This window comes from Anneissia japonica, unplaced genomic scaffold, assembly GCF_011630105.1.
Source record: "Anneissia japonica isolate Jap-2015-1 unplaced genomic scaffold, ASM1163010v1 scaffold967_len435762_cov181, whole genome shotgun sequence".
Lineage (NCBI taxonomy): Eukaryota > Metazoa > Echinodermata > Crinoidea > Comatulida > Comatulidae > Anneissia > Anneissia japonica.
Window position 1 is genome coordinate 258,988 of NW_022711026.1, and position 12,733 is coordinate 271,720.

A 12,733-nucleotide genomic window follows, 5' to 3' on the forward strand; every position below is an offset into this window, starting at 1 on the left:
TATGCAAAAGATTAATAACAAACGTAGTATGCAAAAGATTAATAATAATACTAAAGGTAAAAATGGTACAAATAAGAGTAGCTGGTATTGAGCAGAATCCTTCAAATGAAGATACATTCCCTTAGGTTCAACCTCCCAGCCACATACAGTTGCAGGTTTTTCTATAATTTTATAATTGTTTTTACTAAAATAATTTAAAAAAATGAACAGGTACACGGAAGGATGGATAGATTGATGGATGGATGGATGAATAGATGAAGGAATATGAGGACGGATAGATGAATGAAGAAATGGAAAGACGGATGGATATATGGATGATGAAATGGAAAAACATGGATAGATGGATGGATGGAAATATATAAGGACGAACGGATAAATGGATGGATGAAAAGATGGATAGACAGATGGAAGGGATGAATGAATAAACAAAATTCCAACAAACATACACACACACACACAAATAATTTATACAAATAACAAAAACATTAGAAATATTAGAGTTGATTAAATGCTAGTGATATATAATCAACATACAGGTTAATATGTAGTAGCCACACAACTAGCAAATTATTAATTCTTATCATTTCTGTTAAATTATTAACATCATTTTCACACCTATTTTTTCTATTTGAGAAATCTATAAATAGTTTATATTCTGTGGAGACACTTAGCTACATTTATGCGTGACTGACTTCCTTCAATGTTCTCCAGTTGAATAGGTAACATTTTAATTAACCAATCATCATTTTGCAGTTTACAACACTCCGTCTAATTGACCAATCATCATCTAGGAGTATACTACGCACAGACTAATTAATCAGACTATCAGTGTAACGCATGTATGAGGCACTAGGGGACATCTTTGTACGACTACAAGTAACATCATGTTTCTTTTAATACAAAAACCTGATTTTGAACATCCTCATCATGAATATTACAAAGTGTAGGTTTCAAAAAGTAGAGTGTAATGCTCCCCCTGGGTGGGACACTGGTCCACTGCAGGTTACTCCCAGCAACTTGCTGGTACCCATTGATACAGCTGGGTAGACTGAAGTAATGTCGAGAAAATGCCTTCCTCAAGGACACAAGCAAAATGCACAGCAATGGATTGAATCACCGACCTCGCAGTTGGGAAACCAAACCATTTCCACTGTGCCAAACTGCCTCCACACTCGACCCATATAGAACAAACACATTATCCTGCCTAACACTGTCTTATGTGCGGGTTATTTAAGGAGCTAAGCAAGGGGTGCCAAAGTGAATATTTGATTAAACACTGAGGGCCACACCGAAACTTTTATGCCTCCAGTGCGCTTCCAAAAGCCTTCATGCACTGCTTTTATATCACTTTATGCTCAGTTTTAATATCAATTTATACGGATGTGTCGGGGCATAAAATACAAGGTCTTTTCTACCCAAAAATGGTTGGCGGGCCGCACACACGGCTTTGAATTAATTTCTTCAGGCCGCAAAAAACTCACTGTAGGGCTGAACTTTGCACAACTATGAGGTAAGCGATCCGGCTCAACACTGCCGAATTTGAAACAGGGTCTTAAGCAAAGAAGCAGAAAATATACCTCATAAGATCCAACCTTTCAGGATCAAAGAAAAGAATATATAAGGAATATACATCCAACAAATAGAACCCAAAACTAATAACAGAAGTGATCGTAAAATGTTTTTATACACAAATACCCAATCAGTAAAGTTAGGTGGGTCAGAAAAATGCATAGAAACAAGTTTGATTTCTACCTGTCTTATTTGCTCCAACTGATCATCATCTTCAAGGAAGAACGTTAAATATTGGTAAGCGATATCAACTTCACAATCACCTCCTTTCTCACGGTGTTCTTCTACTGTGGCACATCCACCAGAGAATGCGTACTTGTTGATCTGAAGATAAACAAATTAACATTTATCCAGGAATGGTGAAACATTTATCCAAATATCCATTTCTTTAATATCTGAACAATTATTTTTAAACCTGTTATAACTTTTTATAAAGTTCAAAACACAATACAGTATCAACATCCCAAATAACAATCAGTATTGACGAAGCATAACTAGGCATCCAGTATGTTTCCCTAATCCAGTCAACAGTCATGATGTTCTCTTGGTTTTGATTTACTTGATACAGTCACTGAAATCTTATATATTGTAATATACTGGTACCCATGCCGACCCATGCAAATATATTTCTTTTCAGCTGCTAAAATAAATTTACTGAAAATTCAAATATTGTCCTGCAAAAGTTAATGAGTCGTCTTTCTCAGGTTTGCGGTGGCGGCCATCTGGGATGCAAGTTGCTTAAGCGTCCCCCTACATCACTGGCTCTATGTCTCGTTGGGCAGTAGGGACAAAAAAAAATTAGGCCTACGTCTGAACCAACAAAGTTAAAGGCCGGTCCAAATGTCCTTTAAAGAAATAGTCCCCTGTTTGGTCAATGGAGCTCAAATCCCCATGTCGGATAGCTAAGCATTCACCCTGATCCATGTGCATATTTCCTTCTTGGTACTCATGTAGCCGTATTTTGCAGTGCTGGCCAATAAAGCTATGCAGACAATCCTGGCAGCTGATTGGCTCTTTTTTCCACACATTCCATTTGTATGATGACGACACAGAAAAATAGTTTGGTCAAGTATTACTTTCATCAGAACACTACCCACTTTAGATTTTCGTAAATTTTATTTGGGCTTTAAACCAGCAATCCATCATAAAGTATCATGGGCATATTGAAGATTCCATTGAATGTTGATTGGTCAGTTTGTTACTCGAAGTCAACACAAGACCCCACACAGCAATTAAAGCCCGGCTTGGAAAAGTTAAACACGGTGGCACGCTAGGCATAGTTACTATAGGAACACAGCCTGGCTTGAGATAAGCCACCCAGTTCAGACTGCCAGGTGGATAAACCTGGTGAGTTGAGCCGGGTTTATCCACCTAGTCTGAACTAGGCCTTACAGTAGTTCTATCCAGATTATCAAATTTTCTTTGACAAAAAACTGTTGTATGTCCATTTATAGACATTATGTTTCTATATACAGTATGGTCATGATGAGATGTCCTCATGACCATATTTAGGCATGTCAAAAAGTAAAATTTCATAGTATGAAAAGGGCTTTAGTCAGGGGAGTTTTTGTTACAACTGCAAAACCACAGGTACATGGTTTCTTTGATTGATATGTCCTACCTTATTTTTAATTTGATTTTTCGTATCTGTTAGGAAGATGGATGAGTTTGCATCACTGGCACTCATCTTTGTCTTGGCTCCTTGAAGTGCAGGAAAAAATGTAGAGTGAATGAGGGCAGGCTTTGGGTATTTTAGTCGAGGGGCAACATCACGTGTCATTCGGAAGTAAGGATCCTGAAAAAAAAAACAACATTTATATTTTTCGTACTGAATGCTTAGTAAGTTCCCAAATTCTAGCGAATTTGGCAAGTGATTCGGGTGGAATCAAAGCCAAGCCCTAAAAATAACTAGCCTGGGTCTTGACTACCAAGCATGCACATGAATATGTGTTGAGCAAAACTAACAGCAAACACATCGCCTATCTATGTAATACAAAATAAACTTTGTTTGGCTTACCCTGAATGAATTGGCGTTAATGATTTAGATCTAAATGCTTTCAATGCATTTAATATCAAATTGGTTTTTTTTATGTTGGCCAGCTCTAATTAATTGGGAAAACACTATGCTGTTGTGAGTCAATTTCAGTTGATTGAGTGACTATTAAAATGAGACGTACAACCACCTGGACATAAATTTGTTTCTTATCCTCACCTGATCAATTGCACATGGAATCAAACATGGAATATCCTTCTTCGTGCCAAATATATGAGGGAAAGAGTTACAAAATGAGGGTGCCGCCTGGATTGCTGGGAAACTTATTTTTCCTGGAAGAGAGGAAATATGATACAAACGTCAATAAAGAAATGTTAAAAACATTGAAGCAATTGTTAACATTCTGACCACCGCGTTGTTGGCATTTTTCAATAGGAAGGATAAGATAAAATTTGTTTTTAGCATAAGTAATATTAGTTTAACGTAACACTATGTTCTTGCTCAAATAGTCTACTTAAAACTTTGCAGTTAGTCTTTAACAAGATCAGTTAATGTACATGGAAATGAGACGTTGCAAAAATTAAACAAGATTGAAAAGTAAAACCTCACCTATACAATCAGTATCAGCAAATCCAAAGATACCCCTGGCTTGGTTGAATGTCACACACTTTTGAATACGAAGCATATTCTTATAAAATTCTGAAGATGAACTGCAAAGATAAATGTTTAGTGGATGTTGATAATACACAAATACTGTACAAAGATAATATGGTAAATAATTAATTTAATACTTGCGCTAAACATTATCATGCTCACAACTACTGTATTTTTTATGATGTAATCTACAAACTGTTACACACACACACAAACATACACTTAATGTTGCTTAAGATACACACCATACCACATATTTTTCATGTTACTTATGAACTACACATCATACATATTTCATGTCCCTGGAGACAACTGTCAAACAAGAAAGATACATTTTATGTTGCCTAGAAAAATAAATCACGCAAGAGATGCACAATCCATGTCGCCTAAGCACACTACATATAAGACACACATTTCATGTTCCTTGGGGATACACACTCCAAATAAGTCACAGATTTTATGATGAAAAGAAAACAACACCCCACAACTAAGCGACACACAGTTATTGTTGAAATTCAATCTACACCGTCGTGAACAAAAAATTGCATGTTGCCGAAAGATATACCAAACCTGCTTATCATGGAGAGGCACATTCCTGATTTAGTAAAACTTGAAGGAACACTGTGCATTAATTCCAGAATGGTATACTTTTCTATTAGCACCCAGCAAAGACATGAGTTATGCCAAAGAGTAATAATAATAGTTGGATTTGTAGCGCACCATGCAAAAAAGTCTCTATGCGCTTGGCGATTGAGCTCTGATATTTTGATAGCATAGAATTGCAAGAGGTTTGACTGCCCTGACTCTGTATGCACTCAATGAAATGTAAGTACTACCAAAAGATAGGGGGTGCTCTATTACAATTTAAATAGAGTTTAAAACTCGCATTTTGAAGGATGCCCTCTAGTTCGAGGTAGTAGTTTTTGAAAATAGGATTACATTCCAACGAAGCCCTGACAGTCGGACCTCTTGCAGTTTTATACTGTTTGGTTATATAAACTTGAAAATAGGATTACATTCCAACGCAGCCCTGACAGTCGGACCTCTTGCAGTTTTATACTGTTTGGTTATATAAACTTGAATATGTACCCACAATGGCATCAAAATCCTGTAAAGAACATTTCAAAACAATGCCCTTTACAACAAGTTTTTAATGTGTATTGACATGTTACATAAGCTTCACAATGGAGTATAACACGACTCAGCTGATGGTTTATAAATCAAGTGACACCTTGTGACATCTCGCAAGATTCTATTTCAAATGTGGTTGTTACGAATTCACACAAAACCCAGAATTTTTGGCAAAACTTTCTGCAATCCATACTGACCACAACTCTGGGAAAGGGGTAATAAGCAAAATGACTTCACCAAGGACAAACATATAAAAAGAAATTTAATACAGGTAATATTAGTCATGCTTAGTACTTACCCAATGTAGTCTATATCAGAGAATATAAATGTTTTCTCCTTATCAAATCCCATTGCTATAATATCCTTCACATTCTCTATGGCCATCCTATTAGCCTCTTCAACCTTCAAATCTTTCCATAGAAATTTCTCATCATCCGTAAGCTGTATAACTAATGGAACATCAAATGTGTCTTGTAGCCACCTAAAAAAAAATTGTGAAGTGTTGAAAAACACATAAATGTTTATGAATAAAATGGATACATGCTGAATCATAAGTTGATGAAGTGAAACTGAACACAAACATTTTTTGTCAACTTTTACGCAGCTAAACTGAGTTTGTTGTATTGTCTCATTGTCTCTCAAGTTTTAACACTAAAATAATTCCGCTGTCGTTATTTATGTCTCTTCGTCCATCTTTCCGTCCATTCATTTTATTTACTTAATATCCATGTATTTGATATTAGGCCAAAAAAAATTGCATTGGTCACATTTTGGAAAAATCCAAAAAAAACGGGTAGGTTGGTAGGAAAACCTTTTTTTTTTCTTTTTTTTTTTATATAACCAAAAAAGTGTTTACGCCTAAAAAGTAGAAAATACAAAAATAATTCAACAATTTTGGATTTGCATTGTGTACAGTTCAGCCTTGGTCCACTAGCCTGCCCAAAGCTATTCCAGCATTATTTGCTTATAAAAAAGAATAATGTTCGTTGCAGTTAACAAAATAAAAATAATAAAATAAAAACACTAAAATTCCAACCCTTCGTAAAATTTGGGTCAGTCAGGCGTCGCCAACACAATAATTTTTTTTATTTGGCCTTACTGTATTTAGGATTTATAATGGATTAACATCAATTAAACTATGCCTATGCTAATTCACGTTCACGTATGACTAGTCCTAACTGACAGACTTTCTATTTGGTTTGCTATTTGTGTACATTCCAAAAATTGACTTACTAAAGTTTTATCACTAGAAGATGTAAGTATAGTTAATTAGTGCATTCAATTAATGCAAACCGTAATATAACAATAATATCTGTCTTGTGCATAAAATCTAACTACACTAATTGTTATTATTGAACTTGAACCTTAAACTATTATCTATTAAGTTGCTTTAGTTTTTCTGTGTTTTGATCTCAAATTATTAGTACTTTCCAAATGATTCATCCTCATTGAAAATTGTTAAAATAATATAAAAAATATATTATATTGTAACATGACCAGAACATCTTAATAAAAACTTACTTTGTAAAAATGAATGGTATAATGTGTCCTAGATGAAGGGCCTCCGACGACGGCCCCCGACCTGTGTACAAGAAAAATGGCTTCTGTTTCTCAAACCTATCAAGTAGACGATGAACATCTCTGAAATATAAAGAAATAAAGCTTATAAAGTTACAACTTAACTGAATGTCTGCATTTTCTTTGTCGATCTCTTTGCAAAAGATTAAGTATTTCAGAAAGTGCCTCTTTTAATACATTGTTAGTCTTAATTTGTTTAGCCATTTTGGCACTGCAAATATAATTAAATTGGTAAAACTCAAGAACTCTCCATAAAGTACACCTCCGACCTGCGCCTGAATGAGCTAATTCGTACTTTGAACTGAGCATGCACGTATCTAAGGTCAATCGGCATAAACCTTGATACAGGCATGCACGGTTCAAACTACGAATTGGCTTATACTGAATATAAGCAGGCTGTGTAGGGACGTTTCCTTTACTTTCCACCCTGTGCCTGAAAAACTAACAATATGCAGGCCATGTATAATGGGCCATTCCATTATTTTCTTTTATGCTAGAAGGGAAAAATGAAATTTCCATTACAATGACCTTGTCCTTTGAACTTTTCTTTCCAAAAGTAAATCATCTATTTCTTACATTATAATATTTTATACAAACAGCCAATAGTGTAAACACCAATTACAGGACAAACATAAATATATAAAAATACGATATAAAATATAGAACAGAACACTAAACAAATTTATGATGACACGTATCGGGTTCCTTAGTTTTTGCAGAGGTAACTAATCTATGTACTCTATCATGTTTTATGTAACAAATGGTTGTGATTTGCCCATATATGGGTGTGATATGACATCATCAGGTATTTGACGCATAGACCTTATTAGTGTGAACAGAGCTTTACAGCCTACAAAAGCCAATTCATAGTTTAAACTGCGCATGCCCGTATCCAGGGCCAACAGACATTAACCTATGTTGCATGTATGTATTGTTTATGTCGACTTACTTTGATACAACATGCGCAGTTCATACTACGTAAATGGCTTTATTATAATAATAATACCTTTGAGAGAAAAAGATTCCTCTGCGTAGGAATCGATGAGGTTTTTGATTCGTTAATGTGCCAATTCTATCTATTAATACTTGGTCTATCTTGGTACTTCCAAAACGTTCTGAAATGGAAAAAGAATGTTTTATTAAATGTTGAACAATAACAATTTAAAGATGTATTGTCCCATGCCAAAAAAATACCCAAAAAATCATTTAAAAAAATCATTTTTGAAATTAACTTGCCAATTTTGAAGTGACATAAACTTCATCAACTTCAACATAGAAATTAGTGCATTTCTCACATAAAATTACATTAACATAACATTTATATTTGATTTGAAATTCCTTTTAAAGAAAACCTAAATTTCTTACTTTTTAACGGTAAACAGTTTTGACTGTCTGGTAGTCAGCGAAACTGTTTAAGGTTAAAAAGTAAGGAATTTAGGTTATTATTTACAAGGAATTCCAAATCAAATACCTAATGAAAACATGTGAATTTTTCCAATCATAACATTTTTAATTAATTAATTTTTTAGATGACCAATAAATAAAAACTTCATTAAGCAATACAAAATACCATAATCTATATTAATTTCCCATATTAATATTAGTTCCCATACAGTACATTAAAGCCAGGCCCCTGAGAAAAAACAATTTCTGACATGTTGTACAATAGATTTTTCAAAGGCACAAGTAGTATATTTGACAAAAGATCTCAGAAACGGTTAATAAGATACAGATTTTGAATATTTAAAAACTGGGGGTGAGGGAGGAAGTGGCATAACCACCCCTATTTCCATCTCCCCCCCCCCAGTTTGTAAATATTTAAAAATCTCTATCTCATTTACCATTCCCAAATTATTTGTCAAATATGCTTTTTGTGTCTTAGAATAATCAGTTGCACAACATAACAACAAACGTTTTTCTTCCGGAGCCTCTGGCTTGAAATGAAAAATGCATTATGATAAAATTCAAATGTGCTCTACAATTTAATAAAAACATAAGAAGTGTGAAAAGATGTGTCTAAAGTACAAGTGACCTTGATAGAAAGTATTATCCACTACTTTATAATAATGAAAAAAAAAAACCATCTTAATTATGTACTTACTTATAAGCTTATCATAATCTACACCTTTATCTGACTTTGAAACAACAGACCATGGATTTACATCATCCTCCTCTTCCTCATTTTCTGGTTTTGTTTCCTCAATCTTCATGTCCTCCACTTTCTGCTCCACTTCAGCCATGGTCCCTATGTCAGTGAAACCTGAAAGAGTAATAATAGATAAGTAACCGAATACCTTGGACAAACACAGGGCTTGAAAAAAGCATCATGATAATCATGTTTAAAAATTCATTAAATGAACAGAATATAGAGAAAAGCCTCAAAGGTGCACAATATAAAATACATCATCAGTGATAGAGAAGGCCAGAGTACTTTGATGGATGGATCTACTGTATGCTACTAACTAGACTAGGTTGCACACCTGTATGTTGATTCAAATTGAAAAAAGAAAGTCCTTCCAGTATACTTATATCTTATTTATTGTAAATAATGCATGATATCCACAATGATGCAATTATTAATAATAACATTGCAATAGTGTTCTTATCTGGGCAAGTATTCACGTTCAAACGAAAAAGTCTGATGCAATATTCAAATGTGTTCATTCAACAACAACATATCATGGATATTGATAATGAAACAGGCCTGCGTTAAAAAATTATAGAAAAACTAACTATTAGTATTATTCCAACAGGCCTCATCATCCGGTCTAGGCCAAGTGGCAACCTATTACCTACACCGGGGTTATGCACCTAATATGGGGCCAACATTACAGTGACGGGCCTAGGCTAACTACTAGCTAGCTAGGCCCTTAGCCTAAGGCTAGGCCAAGTTAGGGCTTTAGTAGACTAGGCCTAGCTTAGTTAAAAACATAATTCTGTACATAGATGCAAGACGGCGACAATAATTCACAATGGAGAGTAATAGGTAATGATAAATAGTTGCCAAACTGATGAAAATGAAAAATACAATAGCATTTACCCAACAATATGCTAGACACAACGCGTGTTTACGTTCAACGACGACCTCCACCGGTGAGTTGACTATGAATTAACTATATGAACAGAAGCCGGGACATTAGTCCTGTACCAATGTGCAGCACAGTCAATACTACTTCATGAAGTATTAAACCGGTTGCCGGGTGCTTAGTTAAAGTGTACTTCCCATCTTAGCGCCGCTAAGAGGCGCTATCAGATCTTTGCTAAAGAAGTACAGCTACCCCGGATTATCACATAAATTACATAGCGATCAGTACTTGCTTACTGAATTTGCAACAGAGGCACAGGACTAGAAAAACAGGCATAAAATGACATTTCATGCACCCCCCCCCACGTTTTGCCACTAAATTTTAAAATTTCAAGGCATATATTGAAATTAGCGCTCTCATATCTATTCCGAGTAGTGTGTCCCCATACCCCCTCCCCGCTTGAAACATTCTGGATCCGCCCCAGAATTTGGTCAAACACAAAATGGGGAAAACAGGGCTAACCAAATTGAACTGAATCATCGTAGCAGTGCTGGTTGGCCCCGGTCACCAATCACAGGTACAATATAAAAATACAAAAATCACAAGAATCAAAATGAAGAACCTTTTAATTAAGAAAAGAAGATGGGATCTAGGACTGCAGAATCAACTAATGATCTTGGAAGATTAGTTATTTATAAAATATATAGGCCTACTGTAAAAACTATAGTACCTCCCTGCTAAACTAAGAGGGAGTGTATAATTCTTTAAACCTCCTCCTCTTCATCATCATCATATGACCATCAATATCATCACCATTTTAGTAGGAATTCTTTGAGATTCACCATTTTAGTTTTTTTTTTTTTACAGTACTGTAAACTTGTATCATCCGATCACAAACGCTATTTGTATACTAGGCTGAAGTTGATTGCAATATGAATTGAATTGAATATTGAACCATGAATACTCATCATGACACCATCATCAAATCACCATCATCGGATCACATTATCCTCATCATCATTATCATCATCATCATCATCATCATTATTATTATCATCATCATCACCACCAACACCATTATCACCTTTCCGTACTAGTGCAGTATATCGGGTGAGTTCTCATGAGTTTTAATTTCTCAGCTCTCAGTCAACAATTAAATGTTTTCTATAGATTTAAATAATTTATTTATTATTTATTTTGTAAGATCTACATCACATACTCTGCTCCAGCGTGGTGTCCCCGCGAAGCATATGTTAATGCTCGTATGTTGAAAGTTTTCATCTATCAGTATACGGCCTTTATTGGTTGGTTGTTTCTATTTTCGACATTATTCGCCAGTTGCTTAGTTAAATTTTATAACTGTGTTCTGTATTGTCTGCACAGTAACTGACGCTGCGCGCCTTAAACTGCGGTGGCGAACATTCCTTACGACCAACTCATTACATGATAAATAAAATGTACATAAATAAAAATATGAATATTTATAAATGTGGTGAATGATAAAAAAATATTATAGCCTAAAGTAAATTTATCCGATCAATAATAATAACGTATTATCTTGCTGTTTTATGCCAAATATAATTAATTGCTATTTACACGTCCCTGCCCTCATAAAAATTTAGAGCTTCATGAAAAACATTTCTAATTTTTATTTTCCATGGAAAATAAAAATAGTCTTATTCCGAAAGATTGTTGTCAAAGCCTAAGCAGAGGTGGCTATATAAATCGAAGTGTACTACAAAGACTCATATTGCTTCTTTTGTAAATAACATAACATTCTTTTTTCTTATTTACCAGCCTGTTTACCAATTAGTATAGGAGAGTAAATAGCAAAACAGTAAATATTCTCACCAAAAAAAAAAAAAAAAAAAAATTTTAAATTCCGGACGTGAAACTAATAATTCATTATATTTGGCCTTATCAAGGCCTTGAATTATTCCTATGATGTGTAATTTAGATTATTGATTTAATGGCTTGTAAGTTACTATATCAGATTTAATCATGCTATAATCATTTTTTCAGATTTGATAAATTGATGTTTTCATATACATTTCGATGTCTTCAAAACTTTAAAAGAGAACTAGCAAAATGATTTTTTGTTCTAGAGAGGATTTTTGATATGCCATTAATTATAGAATCAACCTTAAAATCTTTTTTGGCTATTTTTTTTATGAAGTTATAGGCGATTATTATTATTTTACCATGACGTCACTGGCGAAAAAGTAACAAAAGATCGTGTAAATAGCGCCGTGTAGGGTATACACCGCGTAGGGTATCCGCCGCGTACGATCTTTGCGTGCATGCTGTAACAATAACAATTTACAGCCATGGTTACAGCATACAGGCAAAGATCGATTTTAAGGTTGATTCTATTATTAATGGCATATCAAAAATCCACTCTAGAACAAAAAATCATTTAAAACTATTAACAACTTCTATATTCTTGATCTTCAGATGAAGTATGGTCGTAGATATGGCAGTCTTTTTTGTACCTTGTCTAAAATGATGATTCGAATAAAACAAATTTATATTTGGCCAATTAGCACACTCAATGCCACGAAAATTGGAGATTTCAGAAGAAAAAAATGTTGCTTTATTTTTATTTTTTGGGCCTACCATGTTGTTTAATACGACAAATAATAAATTTATAGTGTTAAAAATGTTGTAGGGCCTATATCGCAGGGAAATATGCAAAGGAGCGGAAATCAAGCTTTAATTAGCAAAAATCTAATGATGGTCACCGAATGGGTATTTTATAAACCGAGAGAAAAAATGGAAAACA

The 12,733-nt window shown here is 34.4% G+C and overlaps 1 protein-coding gene across 1 annotated transcript; it reads right to left on the reverse strand.

The window, feature by feature from the left end:
• Positions 1 to 1,752: 1,752 nt before the first annotated feature.
• LOC117107234 (tryptophan--tRNA ligase, cytoplasmic-like) lies at positions 1,753 to 10,109 on the reverse strand (the record flags this gene model as incomplete). Its single annotated transcript, XM_033248856.1, is given in 9 exon segments — positions 1,753 to 1,893; positions 3,191 to 3,364; positions 3,782 to 3,894; positions 4,172 to 4,272; positions 5,646 to 5,828; positions 6,869 to 6,988; positions 7,932 to 8,040; positions 9,027 to 9,185; positions 9,966 to 10,109. Coding segments are annotated over 8 exon segments (1,080 nt in total), but the record flags the coding sequence as incomplete, so codon positions are not given.
• Positions 10,110 to 12,733: the final 2,624 nt, after the last annotated feature.